This window comes from Lissotriton vulgaris, unplaced genomic scaffold (genome assembly GCF_964263255.1).
Source record: "Lissotriton vulgaris unplaced genomic scaffold, aLisVul1.2 SCAFFOLD_769, whole genome shotgun sequence".
In the NCBI taxonomy this organism is placed as follows: domain Eukaryota; kingdom Metazoa; phylum Chordata; class Amphibia; order Caudata; family Salamandridae; genus Lissotriton; species Lissotriton vulgaris.
The window spans coordinates 713,072-736,356 of NW_028246029.1; the positions used below are offsets into that span (position 1 = coordinate 713,072).

Sequence of the window (23,285 nt, forward strand, 5' to 3'; positions counted from 1 at the left end):
GCCCGAGATCACTCCAGCCACGCACACATGACAATTTCTTCCAGGATGCAGAGGAGCTTGTTTATGATCATTGAACCCGCCCGGGCAGTCGAGTCAGACTCCAGCCAGGAGAAATGAGTTACGAATGGCTCTGCTCACCCCAGGTACCGATTGTTTTAAAAAGAGAGGCATGATGCAGGCAGTGATCCTTTACCGCTTGTATTACATTGGACGCTTAGCTTTATGGAGTTAATACTCCGAAAATCCCAGTGCCGAGTGTGTGCACATGGATTTTACGAACTCTAATTTGACCTCTTAAACACTGTGCATGCGGGCTAAACCTCCAAGTTATTTTTCACCCTTCTGATCCTCCTGCCCTTTCTTTTGCTCCACCCTTGGGCTTCTCGTGCTCAACCGAGGTCGCTCCGCTCCTCTCCCCTTCCTTCACATCCGAGGCTTGCAGTGAATGAAGCACCTTGATTCCTCTTGTCATGCAATTCTTAGGCCCTTCATTCTCAAGTTGCTTACCATCTGTTTCATCCGGTGCCTCTGCACCGCTATTCTCGGCCATTAATGATGTTTCATCCAGGTATACATTTAAGCACATTACGTTTTCTGTGGGACTCTCATGCAGCCTACAGGCCCAACCCCATCACTTTCCTTTTCATGAGCCCCTAATTCCTAAACCACTGCCTGCACTACACACTTTTCTCCCCCTATCGCTTTGATTTATTTCTTCACCAGCACCTGGGAATCGGAGGCCAGAAAAAGAAAACAAAATGTGCAAAGGCAGAGTTTGCCTTTGCAGGCAGGTTTGCCGTGATACATTTACCATAAACTAAAATCCTAAGCCTTAGTGTCATTAATACAATGTCACCAAACCCTTGCACTTGAAACGATGAGGGTTTTATAAGCTGTTCTGTGCAGCACCAATTATGACTTTAAAGCAGCACTGGGGCGCTAGACTGAGGGTGATATCTTTAAGTCAGGACAAAGGCCATCCATTGACGTCTGCTACGTGATGCGACCTCAGGCTCTCACAGAGACTATTGCCAGGGCCACTGGAATTATGTGACTGAGCCACTACGGGGCGATTTTCACATGATTATAGATTTGCCTCACAGTGGAAACCTTTTTGTAAAACTGGACTAATCAACCCTCAGTTGCTTACTGCTGTGTTTGGATGCTAAACTAGTAGTGAGTTGCAAGTAATGCCCACAGAGTGTTAGCACGTTTAAAAATGATGAACCAATAAACTAATTCTATTAAAAAATGCGCTGCATTGTGTCACATAATTTGCCTTTTACTTGCCACGTAATTTACTCAACCCTGCCACATAATTTGGCTCTCTCCTGCCGCATAATCTCAGTGGCCCGAACTATAGCTCTGGTCTCACAACAGGCATGCCCACAGGTGTTCCAATATCCCACATTTAGCAACTTGAAGGTCAGAGGATAACTTCATATTAGTTTAGCATCATTTATTGTCTACTTGTCCTTTGGAAAAAACAGTCATTAAAACCTGCCCCTGCGAGAAATCTTGCTGTCTGGGCGTTGGAAGATTTGAATCACCCACCCCTGATTTACCTCGAGTCACCAACAACATTCCCCAAGGCAGCCCCCTAGAAACGCTACCCCTTCCACTTCACACAGCCCTGATTGCAATGCTCATTGTAACCTTGTGTGGTGAGATTAAACAGAATAGTGTTTTTAACTTAGTAGAAAATGTAACAGTTCAAATCCAGACAGACACTTTACCACCCTTTTTTCTTTTACTTTACACAAATCTTAATAGTTGGAATAGCCACGAATACAAAATGCTGTATTTTACTTTAGTAACAGCACTTAAGGTGCTGCAGCATCCCTCCCTCGCTCCCAAATACATGTAAGCTGAATTGGCCATAAATAATTTTTAAAACTCTGCTTTGACACTGCACTGTTTCATTCTATTTTGAAGAACAACACAGCCAGAATGCACTTTGGCCACATGTGCTGTGAGTTCATTAATTTTCTTAAGTGTAAGACACATTTGTGTGTTTTTTTAATTCAATTCGTTTTTTTTAAAGACAAATGCCAATATACGGGTTTAGTGAGATTTTTCTTTCATTTTTCATTTGAAAGGTTACAGGTTGATTGTTACAAAATGTATTGATTCATTAAACGTTTTAAGTGGTAAAATGACAGAATGAAAAACTAGTACTGAAATCTAGCAGAGTGTATTTGGCTGTTTCAAGAGTTTTGTGCATGTGTAATGTGTGTAGTGCATTTTGTACAGTTAAGTTTATTAACCTTCAAATGTCGCGTATACATGAAAACAAAACAGGATGGTATCAACATTCAAATGATTTTGGTCCATTGTCTCTTCATCTATGCACCCTGTCAAACATAGACCTCTTTATAGTCTGTTGTCAATTGTATTCTGTGCTGGTTGGGGTTTGACAGCTACATCATTGTGTATTACCTTCATGTTAGGGAGAAAAAGGCCCTGTTGTATGTTGGGAACATTATTTTAAGTGCTAAGGGGTGCCAATTGGGGTAAAATTTGTTCGGATTATTCCCATTTACAATGCACTTGTGAGAGTAAATCCCTTTCTAGAGACTTGTCCCTCCTCCATCTCTCCTTTTACTCCACCCAAGCCTCATCTTACTACTTTGATCTCCCTAATAACCCTTTCTAGATTCTTCCCTCCTCTATCCCTCCCTCCACCCATCCCAAACCTTGTTTTACTACTATGATCTCCTGAATAACACTTTCTAGGTGCTTCCCTTTTCTATTCCTCCATTATACCATTCAATGAAACTAACAGACTCATATGTCCATCGCTCAAATTAGCATACATTATTATAGGACTGAATGATGTGCCAACATCATTACAAGTTATGCATATACCAGGCAGGGGCATATTGTGCCTCTAGCAGAGTAAATATATTCTTTGTGATAGATGCCTTCATAGTGGGCTTGTACCTCTGAGCTCTGTAATGTCATGTATGCTTTGGCTAAAAAATGAACATATATCAGTGGCGAATTCCCCAAATTCTCAAAGCAAAAGAATTGAGAAGTGTCTAAGGAGTGGTACTGTCTTTTAGTAAAAGATTGGTCCGGGGCAGTTTAGTGTCAACCCTGGGGAGGCACAAAATACAACAGAAGATGATAGTCATATCCGCATTACTTTAGAGTCAGGTCTCTAAAGGTCAGAAAAAATTCATTATCTTTGGTTCCAAAAGTCATGACATCCATTTTCTTTTGATGTTTTGCCTTGATTTTATTAAGATATCCTTTCCAAGGAGCTCGAGACCAGCACGTTTAAAGTCAACCATCAAGTTACTAAGGTAGGAATTCAAATCGAGTATTACATGTGGCTTTCAGCCGAGCCAGTTGAGGATGTGGGTGGAGCCAGTGAAGAAAGTGGGTGGAGCCAAGAGAAGTGGGTGTGGCTTCCCACAAAAATGTGAGCACCTGCACTTCATATTTTACAAATTAAGCACTGATGTATAGATTGGCGCTCAATGTGTTTTTGCCTGCAAAATTGGTTACTTCCGGTGCACAGAAGGGTCTAGTCCTGGACATTTATTCATTGGATACCTATACAGCCAGGACTTTTGTGGCAGTAAATGACTGGACTGTGTTTCAGATGAAAACTAGTCAGTTTTGGGACCATTCCTTGGTGCTATTTGTATAGTTATGGGACCATATGTATCAAGCCTTTTTCCCGTTTGCAAACGGGCAGATTCTCAGAATCGGCCCGTTTGCGAATTGGAAAAAGCCTTTTGGGATGTTTCATCCCAAAAGGCCATTGCAAAATAGAGAATTGCAAAATTAGCGATTCTCTATTTTGCAAATGCAATTACGGAATTAAATGTAATTTAAATTTAATTCTGGAAGCACCAGTAATTTGCTATTTGGCCTTAAGGAATTGCAAATTACCATCATTTGCGATTTTCTTAAATAAAGCACTTTTTTGATTTTTTTAAACTGCCATATGTCGCACATACATGCTCTTAGGGCATGTATGTGCGCAAACTGCGCACACATGCATATTTCAGGGGTGCAAAAAGGTGTCCTTTTGGCACCTTTGCAACCTTGCCATTGCATTCTCAATTTGGGATTCTCTAATTGGTAATCACAAATTGAAAATGTCTTCCCATCCATTCCTATGGGTCTCCTAGCCCATAGGAATGAATGGGAAGGTATTCTTTATTTGCGAATCTCAATTTGCGATTCTTAAATAAGGAATATGTAGGATTCACAACATTTTTTGCAAATCCTACATACATTGCATTTTGCGATTCTCTAATTGCGAGTCGCTAAAAATCGCAATTTGAGAATCGCAAGATTCTTTTTTTATACATATGGCCCTTAATCCCCCAACTTACAACGTGCTAGGGGGCACATTTGCACTGTGGTGCAGGGAGGGGGCGGACACATTGTACCCAACCATGTAAATGATAAATGTGATGAGTGATAATTTTAAAGTAATTAGGCCAATGTTGACACTACTGCTGTATTACAGCTGCACTACCTATGAATACCTATCATTATGTAACTTGATTTTGCATTTCGCACTCAATTTGGCAAAAGCAAGAGGTGAGAAGCAATGCAGCCCTATCAGCTTTGTCAATGTGTGTTTGAAGTAAGCACTAAGACAAAAGATAGTCAGGTATCTAGAGAGACCTTTAATAACAGTTGAGGTTGGTTGAATATCACTTTCTTTAGATTGTGTTGCTAATGTACTTTTAAAACTGTGCATTGTTAGATGATATATTGTCATTCAATTGTCAATGCACTTTTGAGTCCCAATATTTTTTGTCCTTTACTTCTGTTGTTAGGGCCCAATATATCTGGCTATATTTTTAAATGTTGATGACGTACTGTATTGTTGTAATAGATGATTTAACTTAACTTAGCAATAACATTGGTGTTGAATGTGAATAATGTGGAGGTCAGCCTAGAAAATGACATATATAAGGAACAGTCAGTTGGAGGGATTAATTTACTTCAGATTATTTACCCTAATTTCTAATGTAACTAAATATTGAAAGATAAAAAAAGGTTCACCAGCCCTACACAATTCATTAAAGACAATAGAAGCAAGAAGAGCAAAACCCTGCAGCTGAAAGGGACCAGTAGAATGGATAAATGTGTGTTGAAATGATGTGAACGCCAGGAATATGCTGTGATGTACACTGAAAATAATGGAACTGATTCACATTAGGATGTAAGAGTACATAAAAGAGTACCCATGCAGTATTCTTTAGCATATTCTTCCACACTTTTGTCAATTCATTGCAGGTGCATTTTTAGTTCTTTGAAACTATCTCTCATTGCCATATAAGAAAATATCTGTTTCATGTCATCCCCTGTCGATTGAATATTTGACAGATGATAGTACAGATTGCTCATGTATTGTTCTAAGGAAGTGCAATGACACGCTCTCCTTTCCCAGACTGTAAAAGCGAAGTGTGTTTCACCCAAACTATATCAAACTATGGAAATAATATCACTATACAATTAAGATCACCAACATTTTAAATGACTTCTAGCGGTGAATTTAACTTTTCAGTCCCTTTCCCATGACTGTAGCCCTCTTTTACTACTCATACATGCCTTTGTGAATTATTCCTCCAGACATCTAAATGGGAATCCATTTTAAATATTCAGACACAGTTGGCACAAGTAGAAATTGCACTTTGACTAATAGGGGTTGGATGCCTCAGGGTAGATTCACAAAGGCATCTAAGGGTATCTAAAAGACTATTTCTGTAGTACTGCTTCCCATATTCATAAATGTTTTTGTGACTCGACGCCAGAGTGACCAATTAACTGAACGTTATTTGACATGTACTCTTGGAAACACTTACTATACTTGTTTATTGGGTAAAGTTATTTAAAGAGAAGGAAAATACTCATGGTATACAATATGCCTCAGATCCCAGAGCGAGTTTTGGCATTCATAGCTGCCAAAGGGTTAGTGAATGTGCAAAACTCATGACTGAAAGTCACAAAACTTTAGGGGGAAAAAAGAAAATGTGTAGAGTACACGTAATAAAAAACATAGCACAAGAGGAAAATCTAGGAGAAGAAGTCTGGTGATATTGTAAATTATGTAGCAAGACAAGTGAACAATAACACAACAGGCATGGACACCTTAATGCAGAATACTGAAACTAAAATAGTGTCAGTTTGCAGCCACACTATTGACACAGCCAGCAATTATGTACCAGGCTGTGTTTGTCCATAGTACGGGTTTGTTTAACCTTGTATTGCAGGTTTGTGTACCCCTTCTTCCACACAGGTGTAAAGCAAAAGAACCAAAAGTAAGATTATCTGTCTTTATGTTATTCAAGGTGAGATACAGCTATATTTCCCAAGTCTGTCAATTGACAAAACATGAGGTCACTTGAAAGAACGTGGCATGTACATATCAAACAGAAAGTAACTCACCTGGATGGGCACATCAACACTAACCTTTGGCGCACCCGCTTTCATTTTATTTTCTTTCACTTCGTTGTGATACTGCTGGCGAATTTGATTTAATTTTCTCAGGTATTCCTGTAAGATAATGAAACAAAATGTAGTAAAAAAATGATACACATTCCTGTTTCTCAAAAAACAGTGCAGCAGACATAATTTACAGATGCATTCTACACGTTATAATTTATTATCGCAAATCGAGATTTCTTTACAGCGCGTGTACACCCAGAGGAGTTCTTAACACTATGAGAGGCAAACATGCTCTGGTATTCTGCTACTTTGATTATTATTTAGTGAACAGCAATTTTGAAGTTGCTTTGGGAAACGATAGAAGTGCTTACATTCTTTTCATATTTAAGAGGCAGTGTGCTCCTGAGTGATAGTACAAGGACCAAAAAGAACACCCCCAAATTACAGTCAACGAAAATGATGCTCCAGCAGATCAAGGTCTGGAAAGCGTAATTTATGTGCTGAACAGTATTTTCTAATGTAACTTTGAAACAACTGAGCCAGATCACGTAGACACCTGTATGCCGGGCACAATACTTTCATGAATATCCGAGCCTCATAAGGCATCAAGGGGAGTAGACGTAACAGTGGAATGCCATGGCTGAACCTAAAGTCTCCCGAAGTCATTCTGCTGCCACTTTTGAGTCACTTGGAGGCTGCTCAGCAGTACTTTGGGTCAAGCAGTTTTTACAATAATTAAAATCAAATTACGCTGCAGTTTATTAACATAATAGAAAAGGGGTGATGTCACTGAATTGACCAGAGACCTCATAATGAGGTCCAAGTCAAATTTAACACAGAGGTATTTTTAAAAATTGGGAATCAGAGTAGGGATGTCACCAAGTGTGATAGCCAGCCAACAGGGGTCATGTGCCGTGCTGCTCTGTGACTGTAATCACCTCTGTCTTGTCCGCACGACGTGTAACACAATGTACTCCCATGTAGGATATCTTTCACTTAGCAAACTTTAAAATTATGTTAACAATCTTGGGATATTTTAAGATTTTACATTCTACGTCTATTCTTAGTAAAGACAGGTGACAATTATCATAACAACAAAGAAAGTATCACTCAGCACAATAAATGCATACTGTATTTTCAAAAAGCGCATAAGATGTTAAAATTGTTGACATGGTTTATGCGAGTGGTGTTGATACTGCTTCTGGGTCATCATTTTACTTTGTTCCCTGAAGGTAAAAGAGCATGTGCACCATTTGCTGTTAAATGTAGTTTTTCTTTTCCCCAATTGTCTCAGATTGTCCACATCGGTTTATCCGATTCTTCACACAGATTCAGGACATTTGAAAAAGGAGATAGATAATATCCCATTTGGGGAATTTGTGTGTGCAAAACATAATTGTAGTGAATCTAAGGAGTAGCAGGAGGCACCTCAGAAAGATTCGGGAGACGAGGCTATGATTTGGAAATCATCAATAAAGCATAATAGCGAGTACAGAACAACTTAAGAAAGAAACATATAGCGAGGGCAATAAGAGAGTCGATAAGACTTTAAAGAAGCACTGGGACATAGTAAGGCTTGATCCAGATATAAAAGAGATTTTACCATCAAAACCGGTGGTGGTATATAGGAAAGCGCCCACTCTGAGAACACTTCTAAGTCTGAGTGATACTGCGCTCTATGAAGATAGCAAAAAAGGTGTGGGAGCGGAACACATATAGCTTAACATGCTTCCTAAAGGCTCACACACATGCAGTAGATGCGTCTGTTGTGAGTATGTAACAGACTAAACAAGAACATTTACAGACAGTAATGAGCGAGTACAGTATTATATTGCTTCCTTTATAAATTACAACACCTGTAGTTTGCAAATATGCAATTACATGTATATGTGGTAGGATGTATATAGGCTCTACAGTGGGGAAATATAAAGTCAGATGAATTGAACATTAACGGGCAATTAAGAATTGTGATGCTATGTACCCTACCGCCATACATTGTCGAGATAATCATAAAATTACAGAATTGGGGGTACGCACAGGAAGATACATTATTAATCTATACACATGTAAAACAAGTAACAATATAGAGATTGAAGACCTTATATTAAGCAACTTGGGGAACAAACTACACATAGGGAAATCACACAAAGAGAATAAGGTGTTCGCATAAACCCTGAAGAAGCACAGTGTGCGCAAAACATGTGTTGGCTCCATAAGAAATTAACGATGTGAATGAATAAAGAATTCATCACAAGAAATTCTTTAGTCTGAAACTGTTACTTATCTCAGTATTGTGTTTTTTATGTATTATACTTAGCACACTGGTAGGTACTAGTGTCCTGAGAGTTAAGCACCGGGCACTGTAACCTTTACCCACAATTAATGTTGCATATATATTTATACACTTACCTAGGAATTATTTACATTTTCATTGGAAAGGCAAGCATGGTAATGACATATTCACAATAAAAAATAGCAGGCTGAGGTCTCGGGTACTGAACTCAGACTGTACTCTTGCAGGGGAATATGCATAAGCCTAATAGGCATAAGCTTCTTTGTCACTGATTGGCCTGCACTACTATTGAGAAAGGCTTCCAAGTTATTAATTGGGTTTACAATTCAATCCAGTTAGCACTTTATCCTCTACAGCCACCCTGTGCAATCTAAGTCCTATGCCGTCTGAAGAGTACTAAACATTTTTTAGGGTTCTGAAAGCTCATTTGGAACACCTTGAATTTGTATTTTGCAACCATCTTGTAATTATACTGCACCATATTTTTCTATCATGCTCTTCCCATTAAAATTGGCAACCAATCACAATACTCAAACAGGACTCTCTCACAAGTTATAATGTTTTCTTTCACAAACAGTGACTTTGTGACAGGTGTGCTAACCATTTTTGCAAAATAGGAGTGTTTGCATCTGCAAAAGAGGTACTTCTTATGTAGTAAACCCGTTGCAGGAGTAGGTAAACTTTTACCGATCCCCAAAACAGGTTTGCTGATGATTACTGATTTGCAGTTTTGAATTTGCATGGTGTGAGAGTACCTTTCTTCCTAACTGGGAATCAGTGTCATATGTATAAATGGTTTGCCATCAGAATACCATTAAAAGTCACAGACATCCAAGTTTTGTGAATGTTACAATTGGAATTTGCGACCTACCTAATAAATATTAATTAGGTAAGTCAGATTGTGACTATATCAAAATCCTTATTTCGTATACGAACCTACTAGTACATATGTCAGTTCACAAAATAAGTTTCAGATTACAAAAAGATTGGTCACATTCGTTATGAGTTTCTAAATCCATTTTGTGATTCAGGAACCTATTACCGAATCGCAAAATAGGTTTAGTGGATAATAATTAGACTTTTTTATTTTGCTGTCTCAAACCCTATGATTTTTGGAAATCTGAGACTTTGCAACCACAAAATGGCTTTGTATATCGGCCCCAAGCTCTTTTTTGCATAATACGATTCTGAACATTTCCCTGCTACCGTAGTCAACTTCCTAAGTAATGGCAGAATGATGCTGGATAATGACTGATAGTAGCAATTGGGAGAATACCCATACCCGGAAGGAATATTACATCAATCCCTAATTAACCTCTTAGGAGACATATATATATATATATATATATATATATATATATATATATATATATATATATATATATATATATATATATATATATATATCAATTTACACAGTTTGAAAGGTAATGCAAATGGAGTTATCTGGAAAAGTGATCTGGAGAATGATATGAAGATCTACATGCTATCCTTTTTTTATCATTAAAACACTTTTCTACACCACAAAATACCGAATGACTGCCAGATACGCTGAGAAAGTTCCTTGAAGACAAAGATATACCGACATTCAATTCCTCAAATCACAATTTTTCATGGTATTACGATCAAGCTCTCAGAAACTTTCATTTACAACCTTTACTTTGAAACGGTCACACAGATATATTGTTTTTTGGTGGTCTTCTATAAGAAACATAAGACCATGAAAGAAACGGAGGTCCTCTCCCACATTTAAAAATAACAAGAATTTCACAACAATTTCGAGAAGTATTATTAATGAAGGCAGAATTCTGTTTGTGTTTATTTCACCTGTTCCTTATCTCCATTCTTCATGATTGGTTGCTGTTGTTGATCCATTGGCTGCTCTTGCTTCATTTCTTGCTGGGGGAAGTGGTTATTGTGATGATCAGCAGTGGATGGACGAAGTCCCTGTACATGTGAAAGAAATTTGTTTGTAAGAAATGGTATTTGCAAGGAGAACATTTATATTTTTAGATGCATCTATCTTCCTTGCTCATTTATCTCTTCAGTCATCTTTCCCTATATCACCCAAAAAATAAACCATGAAGAAACACAGTGGCACTACTGGGATCATTTAGACCTAAGCTGCACTGCAAGCGTTACAGCAACATGGTTTTGTGCCCATTTTTGCACTAATACCTATCATGACCAGAGTGCAATTTCATGGTAATAATGTACTGAAAAAGTAAATAACCACTATGAAGCCAAAAGGCCTGGATATTTCAAATGTGATTGTGTGGGTGAGTGGGAGAATTTGATAATGAGCCAGCGTTTGCATGAATATGGAAATGCATTGAAGGATAAATAAGAGAATGAATGCATCATTCTGTATAAGGTGAGTGAATTCATTGATGGTGGAATATGTAAATGCACTTAAATTTTGGCTTGATGAATTTGTGAGTGCTTGAATGGATTAGTGAGTGAGAAAAGGCACATTAAACCATTCTTACCGTTTGAGGCTTTTAAGAGCAGCAGCTATAGTGTTATAAAAATACAGAAAATTATCAATATCATTGCAGTGCAAATTTTACACAGGGGCTGTGTACAGTCATGCAAAAAAAATCCACAATATATATATGTAAAGAATTATGAAAATGATGCTGTCCCAAGAGTGCCTATAATATGTTAAGAATTATGCCTGTTGCTTTAATGCAAGCAGTACAGTGCAGTGGGTATCAATGTGCCAAGTATGCCCACCATATGTCAAGGAACTGTGACTAATATTGTTGTTTAGATTTTTCCCATCACTCAATAATCTTTAATACATACTCATATTTGTACCATTACTAACATTCTCTTTGCATGTTTAGATGTGTTCCTTTGCCCAATCACTTAGTAGTTCTGGGTGCATGTTCAGATTTTGACCATGAATCATTGATGTTGACCTCTTTTCAGGCTTACATTCAGAGATATGGAGTAGCGGGTCAGGTTTTCACCATCACTCATTAAGCCAAACAATTGTTGAGATTTGCACCATATCTCAGTATTCATTAGAGAACATTGAGATTTCTACCATCATTCACTAATCACCAGTAAATAGCCATATTCGCACCATCACTCAGTTATACTGCAACATTCAATTTGAACACACCAACAAAAATGACACATTTGCTAATGCAACAAAATCCATTTTATACCTATATGTCACATACTCAAGAAAGACACCACTGCCCAATTTTCCTTAAATAATGATTTTTTATCTGCTCTTTTCTCCATATTGCTGCCAGTTGCACACAGAGACAGTGCCACAGGTTGTTACTTCATGTTATTCTGAAGTCATCAGAAAGAGTGCAGGACCTCAGATCATTATTAGATGTCTGTAATCCCATGGCATGTTTGGTTTGTTCTGTATGTAAGGTAAGTGTATGGTGTACTGACATGAAGTGTCTGTGTATGCATTGCTGGAAAGGAGCATGCTGTAAAATGTGGAGAGTGGATGTTGTGATAATGTGATGATGAATGGAAAGCTGGTATCTCTGTGTGATGTAGCTTGTGGCTTGATTACAGCTAGAGTTTTATATAGCGCGAACTAGACCCGAGACATCAAGTATAAGAGCGCTTTACATGAGCACCAGTTTCGTTATAGAAAGACACATTCCTTTTTGTTAGGCACAGGGAGATTAAGTGATTTGCTCAGAATTACAGGATGTTGAGAATGGATTCCAAATAGGATGTGATGGTAACCTGTGGGCCTAACATGACAAAATAACTCACTTCCTACCAGGGGGCTTCACACTATGTGAAACCCCTACCCTCCAACTCCAACACAACTTTTAGCGACAAGGATAAGCAGCAGAAAGTAAGCAATACTTGCTGTCAATGATACAAATGTCTCTAAAGTCAGCAGGTGGGATAGTTGGCTACCAGATGCCTGGCAAACTCAGAACCATGCAATAGTTGGAGTGTGAACAGAAGGCCACTCACTCCATTCTGCAGCATCTCTTGCAGAAGGTCCTTCGGCTGCTGAAGCAAGGAGCCTCTCAATATGACAGGTGATAGACAAGCTTCTTTTTTCAACAATGTATAAGCACTATTTCAATGTGTATAGCTGCACAGTACTCCTTTGAGCTGATACAAAATGTGCAATACCGTTATACGAGCAATGGCTGAAGAGGGCTGACTGTTGGATTTTGTAATTAGAATGTGGGTGCGTGAGCCACCCTGGCAACCATTGCTCAGGTGGAATGAGAATGTTGGGGGTGTACCTGGCAGTTGCTGGGTTGTTGATCTCTGCCGGTCGCATTGATGTATCTCGGTCAAAAAATCCTGAGCAAATATTGCTTAAGGAAGAATATAAATCTGTGTGGGCAGTTCAGGGTGGAAGTTGGAAACAGCTTTTCCTGAAGTATTCAGTGAAAAATTGGGGAGGATCAAAGGATTCTGTCACCGCTTAATTTTGAAGGATGGGGACCAGCCAGTAGTCCAAAAACCCAGACAGATACCTCTTGCGATGAGGAGGGAGTTGGAGCAGGAAGTTGAATACTTATGCCAACAGGGTATAAATGAACCTATAAAAAGCTCCGAATGGTTAGCCCAGGTGGTTTTGGCCAGGAAGGTATTGACTTAACGGACCTGAATGAGAGGATTTCGGTGCAAAGATGTCACTTGCCCAATATCACTGAAATGTTAAGATCGTTTAAGGGTGGCAAAATTGTTTCGACTTTGGACATGTAGTCCGCTTATCATCAAGTCACCTTGCACAAGGAGAGCCGCCATCTGACGTCATTTATTTCTTCTTCTGGTGCGTACAAGTTTAAGAGAATACCTTTTGGGTTGGCATCAGCTTCTGCAGTATTTCAGAGGGTCATTGAAGTGATGTTTGTGGGGGTTCCGGATGTGAGGTGTTTTCAGGATAATATTTTAGTGTATGGGAAAAACATTGAGTCCCATGATGAGAAGTTTTGTCCATTTTGACAGATGGGGGTTACGCTTAAGATAGAGAAATGTAGGTTTGCTGTGGACGCTGTAGCCTATTTTAGGTTACAAGTTGTCTGCTCGAGGTGTGGAACCAAAGGAGGATCTTGTTAGGGCTATCAAGGAGTTTCCGTCCCACAGAACAAGTTGCGCTCCTTCTTTAGAATGTTGGAGTTTTATGCAAGGTTCATTCCGAACTGCAGTGGGAAAACACAGTACATGAGAGGGTTGTTGAAAAAGAATCAGCAGTTTGTTTGGTCCATAGAGCATGAAAGGGAATTTCAAGATGTCAAATGTGAACTTGGGAATGCCATTGCCCTTCAACCTTTTGTTGCCAAGGAACCATCAACTGTGGGAACTGATGCCAGTCAGCATGGTGTGGGTGCTGTGCTGTTGCAGAAAAGGGAAGGCTGGGAGGTAGTTGTATCGTTCGCATCTAGGGCATCGACAGAAGTGGAGCCGACATACCCAGTTATCGAGAGAGAAGCTTTCGCCTCCTGGTGGGGAATGGGTCATTTCAGGAACTATTTGTGGGGTTTGGAGTTTATCATTCGCATTGACCAAAAGTCTTTGTTGAATCTGTTTACTACCAAGGGTCCTAGACATGAAGAGGAGGATCTGGGAGTTGTTCTGGTGGCCGGGAATGGATCGGAGTGTAGAGCATTTTGTCAGGGAGTGTGTGGCATGTGACAAGACTAAAGTGACTTTTTCCAGTCCGGTTGAAGCAATTCCTGTTCCAGATAAACCATGGTTTGAGTTAGGGTTGGATATCATTGGGCCCATGTATGTTCTGAATGAACGTAGTATATATGGGTTGGTGCTGGTGGATAATGGCACAAGTTGGCCAGAGGTCCAGTTCATGAAATCAGCTAACACGAGGGAGGTGCTGGCCTTTTTATAATCCTTGTTTTTTAGGGAGGGTGCCCCAGTTGAATTGGTCACGGGCAAGGGTGCAATTTACATACAAGGAATTTCAAAGATTTATGTATCATTGGGGAATAAAGCATATTACTACTTCTCTTTATCATCCCCATAGTAATGGTTTAGTAAAATGCTACAACAGGATCATCAAGGAAAACTTTCAATTTTCAGTGGCTATTGGTTTGAAATGGGAGAAGGAGCTCATGGATTTGTTGTGGGCATTGCGCACTACTCCATTTGCTACCACCAATGTTTCACCTTTTGTTCTGTTGAATATAGGGTAGCTGCTAACAAAAAGGTCAGACATTGGATGAATGATTTCAAAGTGTTACATGTTAAACTTGAGCGTGTCAAGGAGAACTGAAAGAAGGCTCAGAGAAAGTATGCCAAGGCAGATTCTACAAAAGGAAGACGTCAATCTCTTTCTAACAAAGGGTATTGGGTGAGAGTAAAACTACCAGGTATTGTGGCGAAGGGTCATTCCAAGTTCTCCCAGCCACTGGAGATTGAGGTAGTCAAGGAAAATGTGGTGAAGCTAAGTGATGGCAAAAGGTGGAATAAGGAAAAATTGTCCAAGCAAATAGCAAAATGCAGTCAAGGGAATGAACAGTTTAATTGTGCCTCTGGAAACTCACAGGTCTAGAATATAAACTCAGGAAGGTCTGTGAGAGTGAGGAAGGCACCTTCTCATTTCAAGATTATGTCAGTGTCTGAGGCAATTTAAGAGGCAATGTGTCATTTCAATGGGAATGTAATTTTGCTTTCTTTGCAATATGTTCTTCTGCGTACTTAATAGACGACAACACATTGGGCATGGTAATATAATTTTCTTGTTTATCAATTTGAATTTTTTTGTTGTTGTTTACTATAAAAGGAAAGATGTGTTGGGTTCTGTACATGTTTCAACGGTGGGCCATAGGAAGTAGAGCGCCCAAACTAATAAGGACTTTATTGGACTATTATAGAAATATCTCACCAGTGCATACTAAGTATTACCCTCACCGTCGTTTAGTTATTGATTGTTTTAGGAGAGTATAGCATGGGAGAAGTGGAATGTTTTTAATACTTTGATTAATCATGGAGGATGACCGGGAGAAATTGGCGGCGGAACTATTCCAACAGAGTAAAAATACTAGTGCTAGTGTAAGAAAGGATCCACCCACTAGCAGCTTAAAGGAAACATTTCTTAAATTAAAAAAGCCTAAGAAATTAGAATTATCAAAATGGTGGGATGGAGTGACCCTTAAAAATTACATTGATTTAAAGAGAATACCAAGAGGACTCAGGATATTGATTGTCTCCACTTTCGATGACCTCGATGAGGATCTTCTGAAAGAGCAGGAAGAAAATGTATATGCTTCTTCATTCACTATGATGCATATATTATTTAAAAATGCAGATAGAAAAGTCGAGAAACTTAAAATACAGATTGTGGAATTTGAAAAGGAAATTAAGGAAATTAATTTGACTGAATTAACTGACAAAAATGATGGCATTTTAAAAGAAGTTATCAGTAGACATCAACTACAGATTAAGGATAAAAAACTCAGTAAAATCAGACGATACGAAAGGGATTATAACCAAAGAAGAGTCTTCACATTTGCCAAAGGATATGATGAGGTGGCCAAACCAAAACAAACAGTGATAACTGGGGTGCAGGGCGAACTAATTTCAGTTAATTATAGCAGCTCCAGCATCTCATCTACTGATGAGCCACCCCCATTGGAAGCAGGAGGAGGTATACCATCCAAAAGCTCTTCTTTTGCCGAGGAAATTTTGAGATTCAAAAGGGGAAGGAAAAAAGGATCTGCAGCACAAGAAGGGGGCGGAAACATAGGAAGTATCAGAATAGGGAAAGAAGTCCGGACAAGGTCAGAAAATAGATAGCCCGATTTGTGTTATACATTTGAGCAATGGTGGGGTTGAGACTCTGGAGGTCATAAATCTTTCGGATAGAGTATTGAAAGACAATGAATTCCTTGTTTTGAAAAAAGGATTGTCATTTTGCCCAAAAAATGTGTGTAATTATACAGATTTGGAAATAGATTTGTTTAAATTTTCAACAAAAATGAAATTAAAAAGGTTTTTTGCCACAATGGAAAAACCAATGAATGTGAGATCTATTTTTAGGTGTTCTGAGATGACTAATTCTTGAACTACAAGATGTTCACTTGCTGATGTCAATAACTGAGGGTGAGGGTTTGGGAGTGGATTATGTAGCCACTATGCTGAATATCTCAACTGATTATAGTTGTTCAAGTGGTTTAAGACCAAAATGTAAATTCACACCTCAGGGTATACAGTGTGCTGCAATTGATTTGTATGTTGAAAAAACCTTGGAAAAATTTCATAAATTAGAGGATCGAGGACGTAAAGGGTGGAATATCAATTTGACACGAGAAGAGCGAGTGGCATTAAGGGATTTGATATCTGATGACGGGATAGTGATTCGAGAAGCCGACAACGGCAATTAGATGATACTACATGCTATGTGAAGATTCAAGGGAATCCTATAAGAGAGGCGTCTAGACGGATTACTGAGAAATTATTTACATGGAATGAAGAAGGTTTACTTGATGAAGCAGAATACAAGTACCTAAATGTGGCCAATCCTACATATCCTTTGATCTACATCTTGCCTAAAGTGCATAAATCTAGAACGAACCCTCCAGGGAGACCAATAGTCTATGTAACGGAACATTTGTCGGAATTTGTAGATTCTTTCTTAAAACCTTTAGTAGTTAATTTACCATACTACATAAGGGATACTATGGACGTCTTGAATAAGTTGCAAGATGGTAAATGGGAGGAAGGGCTGATTCTAGTTACACTAGATGTAGTAGGATTGTATACATGCATAGACAATGAGAAAGGAATACAGGCTTTGAATCATTTTTTGGGAAGCCATAGTGCGAGTGTTAGGGACCATTCAAAAATGTTAGTGGAAATGAGTATGTTGATTTTAACTAATACATTTTTTCTTTACGAAGATGAATGGTTCCATCAGATCAGGCGATCTGATGGAACCTATTTATGGGTTGGTTTCAGAGGCAGCATGACTGGAGCCGAGGAGCATCCAAATGGACAGATCATATCTTATTTTGGGTTTGTTTCATTGACGACATTTTAATGATATGGAAGGGTACTCAAATTGAACTGATGGAATATTTTGATTACGTGAACATTAATGATTTTAATGATGCTTTCATTATGAATCAGAATGCCAAAAGAATAGATTTTTTGGGCGTAGAATTGCTCGTGGATGGGGACATGATTAAGAGTAAACTATATAGAAAAAGTACTGCTACTAATTCCATACTAAGAGCAGATAGTGCCCATCCGGTGTCAGTCATTAGAGGAATCCCCTTTGGGGAAATGATCAGAATAAGCAGGAACTGCAGTAAGGATGATGATTTTAGGACTGAATTAGATCAATTTCAATTAAGGCTTCAACAGAGGGGCTATAGGAACAAAGATTTAATAAAAGCCAGGGAGAGAGTAATGAATGTTAGGAGACAATCTACCCTGGAACAAAATCGTAAAGACTCCTCCAAAGCACGACTGGCATTTGTAACTAAATATTGTGCACAGAAGGATAACATCTTTAAAGCTTTGGGTAATTGGAAATTGTTGAACGGTGTACCAGGTTTGATGAATTTGATAAGTGACAAACCAGGGGTGATTTTTAAAAGAAGTCCGACAATTAAGGAAATGGTTACCGGGAACTATATAGAGCCCATAAAAACAGGTGACTCCAATTGGCTACCTAAGCCTCCAAATGGATTCTATGTCTGTGGAACATGTAGCCTTTGTGGTTTAGGAATTAATAGAACAAAGGATGTTTCATATAACACCAATCGAAGATATGTTATCAAGGAGTTTATCAATTGTAACAGTATTGGGGTAATTTATGCTATTGTATGTGAATGTAAAAAAGTGTACATTGGTAGCACTAAACGCATGTTCAAATTGAGAATACAAGAACATAAGCGTGCTATTACCAATCATGATGGTAGATAACCATTACATCAGCATATTAGAGAAAAACATAGCATGCAGGATAACATAATGTTCCATGGTATCCAAAGGATTATTCCTAGAAAAAGAGAGGGGGATTGGGAACTGAGTATCAGGCAGCAGGAAGCCAGATGGATAAGTAGGTGTAGGACTGTGACTAAAGGTTTGAACAGTGACACGGAGCCTCATTATTTTCTATAGTGAAATCATTAGTACATATATTGACGGATATATGGTAATGATGCTTTATGAATGGAGTGATATCCTTATGATGATCTAATGAGTATTCTGGGGTATTTTTTTTGATTTAATGTAAATCATACAAGTAAAGTGGTTGGATGATTGTATAACATATGGGGACTGTAGTTGATGTTGGAGAGAAGAGAGGTGCACTTTGGGTAATAATTAGGGAATAATTGACATGCTTCAATTGGAAATTAACATGTTTACGTAGTACTCAGCATCGGAACCGTTTAGAAGTGATATACGTTTATGAGTGGTATCACCAGAAATTGATTATATTGATATTTTACACACATATAACATAAATTGACAGGGTGTGACTGGTGGGGCTAGGAACCTTTGAGAGTCGGAATGTAGATACAGTTTTTCCCTGATGTAGGCAGGGTAGTCATATATTCGGGTCTAAAATAGATTACAGATTGTATTAATAGCAATAATGTATATACGTTTAGCTTAAATTGGGCCATTTTAAAGACTAAGTTTGAAGGTTGTGGGGACTTTATGTTAATAAAAAAAGTGCAATATTCGGTTCTGAACGAGTCGTGATAATTGGCAGTGATCGTTGGTAATATTGAAAAGTTTTAAAGAGTAACGGGTCATTAGGAACATAATATATACACAGGTTCCTGAATCATTATATAAGGATCGAGACCGTATAGCTTTGAGTTGTTAGATGGTATTTAATATGTGGATCGGCAAGAAGCTGATTGTTAGGAAAAGGCTCTCATGGGATGCCTGTTTTCACCCGAATTGTAAATAATGTGGTGGTGAATTATGATTGGACAAAGAAGTGTTTCCGGTAGGAAAGAACAGTGAGGAGCTGAAAGAAGGTAGAGGACCAGAATGGGAACCAGGTGTTTGAAAAATAGAGTGTATGAATGGACAATATTGGTATTTCAGGACAAGAGAAATCCTGATTGAACGCTGCCATAGCGGACCGCATTGGAAAAAGTTGTGTTGTTAATAGGGAATGGAAACGCGCAAACGGGATTGGTGGTTGGAGTGTTTAAAAAGAAGGAATGGCGCGGGTTTGAGTTTACAGCAGATTTATCAGGATCTGCTGTCAGCGACGCTTCAACTTAGGAAGTGGACATTTTGGAGACTGAGGTGAGAATTAGATAAAGGGGTTTGAATATATTTCACAGGTGAACACTGTTACTATCTTAGAAACAGTATTCTGATGCGAGTGTTCTTCTTATTATGTTATATTATGGCAGACTTATGTTGGAATAAGAGTTCAGGACACTTAATCACGGAGCCAGGAGTATGAATAATTAGGATTTAAATTGTGAGAATTATGATTATTTGTGTTTGACTAATTGGAATTAGGACTTGGGCTGTTCTTGAACTAAAGTATGGGATCGGAATGATTGGAACAAAGGAATATTGATTAGGGATGAATTCCAGTTTATAACTGTAGGATAGATATGAGGTTATTTGAACCACATCATCGTTCGCATAATTGTTATTGGTAACAGGGCAGCTCTTTTACTATATAGGGGTTCCGGTTTTGAAAAGCAATAAAACAGAAGGATAATATTGATAAGGTATTACTTGGGTTGGAATTGGATTAGTTGTACTTGATTAGGGTGAAGAATACATTATTGTGCAAAGTGAAGAAGGATGCAATACCAGCATTTATAAGCTGTATAGTTTGATGAGGTATCTTCATTTTGGATCGAAGGGTGTATTGTTTGAATATTATGTGATTTGGATGAGCATGGGGGATATGTTGACATAGTGGGTGGATAATGTATTACACGATTTCAGTATAGAATGTTATGTGGGCAGGATGATTATGGGTATCCAAAAATGGTTTAATATTATTATTATAATATTGTTCTCATGGAATGATAAATAGTTATTTGCTGATATGCTAAGAACTGGATTGTGATTTTTTTGTTCTTTACTTTACAGCCCTGATGATGTCCTAAGGAGGACAAAACGTGTAGGCTGTTCTTGAACTAAGGCTGTTCTTTTTGTGTTAAACTATTGATCTGGATGAAATAATCATTGCATTGGATTGATGAACATTTATGTTGGAATTTGGATTTTGAAATTTTCTTGCTTCGAACTGTAAAGAAATAACTTTTGACGAAAAAAGAAATTAAAAAGAAAAAATCTGACACGGACTTCAATATTTGATTGGTGATTTTTTGTGGACTAGACGCTCCTTACATCACTATTTTTGTGTTGGGTTCTGTGTCTAGAATGTGGGCGCGTGAGCCACCCTGCCATCCATTGCTCAGATGTAATGAGAATATTGGGGGTGGTCCTGGCAGTAGCTGGCTGGTTGTTATCTCTGCCGGTCACATTGATGTATCTCGTTCAATAAACCCTGAAGCACTTACCTGCGAGTCCCGTTTTCATTGGGACTTTTCACCAACCTAAAGCCCACAATTTGTGTATTTATCAGGAGCAGCTCCTCCATGAGAGCAGAGGAGCGTCCCTTGCTCCTAAAAACAAATGCCCCATGGCAGCTCAAAAATAAAATGGTAATAAAGTTTATTTATTACCATTTTATTTTGAAGCAACCCGTCCTGAAACCAGTGTCAGAACAGGGCGGGGCCAGTGCTGCCAAGTGGCAGCAGGGAGCGCTGCACTTATGTTTAAAGTGTGCATGCCTCTTTGTCTAACCGTCTTGCGTCGTGGAGGAAAGACATGCGCATTTTAAACTTCTCTAACCTAGCTGTCATAGAAAGCTAGGTTAGAGAAAATGCAGGCCTCCAGTGTTCTTAGGAGGGCTGCAAGAGGCCGCTCCCTCCAATCCTGATGCTTCTCTCATGCTGAGAGACGTGCAAGGATTGGAGAGTAAAGTTTCCTGGTCCGGAGCTTCCAGGAGCGAAGACACCTGAGCAAGAAGGACGTCGTGTGGCAAGTCTGCAAGGTAAGTGACTTTTTTTTATTAATCTTAATGCCACCTGTATGTTGTCCACCCCACCCTTGCTGTCAGATTTCAGTTAGAGACTCAAGACCTCGCTCTTCAACTAAGTCCAGCAGGTCAGTGCCTGGATACCCTCGCTAGTGATATCCATGCTCTACAAATACTGATTGATTGATGGATTGATTGATTGATTGATGCAATGGTTTGATACGCCACTGTCATATACCCCCGAGTCCGCCTGCCACCATTTATAAGATTGAAGCTGTCCAAAAGGGACAACTGCCTCTTTGTGACTTGGATGCCGCACCACGCCCGGTGTTGATATCTGTTCAATCATTTGTTCAAAGATTTGCATGTGCAGCTGTAGTTCAATGATTTATATTGACACAACTGTGATCTCAAACTATTTATATAAGGCAGTTCGAATAGGAAAAATTTGTGGACGCGCATTTCATACTCCGTCTTTGTGATTTGGGAATTGGCTGCAACAGGCATTTGGCGAGACGGTAAGATCTTTCTGACTTACGATAGGATCTTTTATTAGGGATAAAAGGTCACTGGTACAAGGCACGTTTTGATACAAGACAATATCAACTCACTACACCTTGCCCAAAAATGCATAGAAATGTTTTGGTATTTCATCTTGGGTTTTCACTTAATGTTGAGACTTAATCAAGGTGACATCACTGCATTTGACAATCAAGTTGCTTCTCAAATGCCATCATGTCATAGGGATGCCATCCCTAACCCCATATCGTCTTAGACCTGAGTGGGTTAAGGCTTGCTGCAGTCACAACAGACTAAGAAGTCAACTCACTCTGGGGATATGGACCAGGGGCAGGGGCTGTACTGTCATCTATCCTCATGTGTGCTCAGGTCACCAAAGACTGAAGGAACGGGAGGGAAGGCAGATGCTCGCTGCCTGCTGTAAGGTTACCATTCATCCTGTGGATTTTCAAAGGTTAGGGGAGAGGTGAGGTGGGGTGCTGCTGCACTATCTCCAATTCTCTCTTCCCCTGTTGCTGCTGGGAATGAGAGATCCAAGAGTAGCAGGGGAAAGGAGCTAACGCCGGGTAGCCGGGTAGCTGCTCTGTCATTGTGGTAGAGCTGGTGTGGTGTGCAGTGGCGCTCACCGTTCTGCTGTATCAGATTCACTCTCTGCTTCAGGAAGGAGAAAAGGAGAACGTAGAAGGAGGGGAACGGTATGATAGGTGGGTATGTATCATTGTTTGTGGGTGAGTGTGGAGGGAATGAACCAAAGAGAGGCACATGGTGGGTGGCAGTAAGACAGGTCAGGCTTGCAAATATTTCCTCGTAGATAGGGGTATGGAGAGGAAGTTGGGGACATGAGAAATGCATAACCAAAATGACAATAAACTGATTAGAACAAATGGAAATGGAGAGGCAGTTGGGTGGACAGAAGAATGACAAGAGCCTAGATATTTTTAAGGTGCAGAAGAGCATCAAAAGGGTGGTTATATGTATGACTACATTACCTCTACTCACCCCTTACTTGCTTAGTCCTGAATGTAGGTCAGTGGTTGTATGGAAGGA

General features: G+C 39.1%; 1 protein-coding gene across 1 annotated transcript in view; it reads right to left on the bottom strand.

Annotated features, from left to right (window-relative positions):
• The window catches only part of LOC147666166 (uncharacterized), a 161,585-nt gene that overhangs the window by 109,994 nt on the left and 28,306 nt on the right, over nucleotides 1-23,285 (bottom strand). Inside the window, exons 4-5 of the mRNA XM_086949251.1 lie at nucleotides 10,541-10,660; nucleotides 6,421-6,528 (exon numbers count right to left, since the gene is read on the bottom strand). Of these exons, the coding sequence (XP_086805377.1) occupies nucleotides 6,421-6,528; nucleotides 10,541-10,660 (228 nt within the window). The remainder of the gene's footprint in view (nucleotides 1-6,420; nucleotides 6,529-10,540; nucleotides 10,661-23,285) is intronic.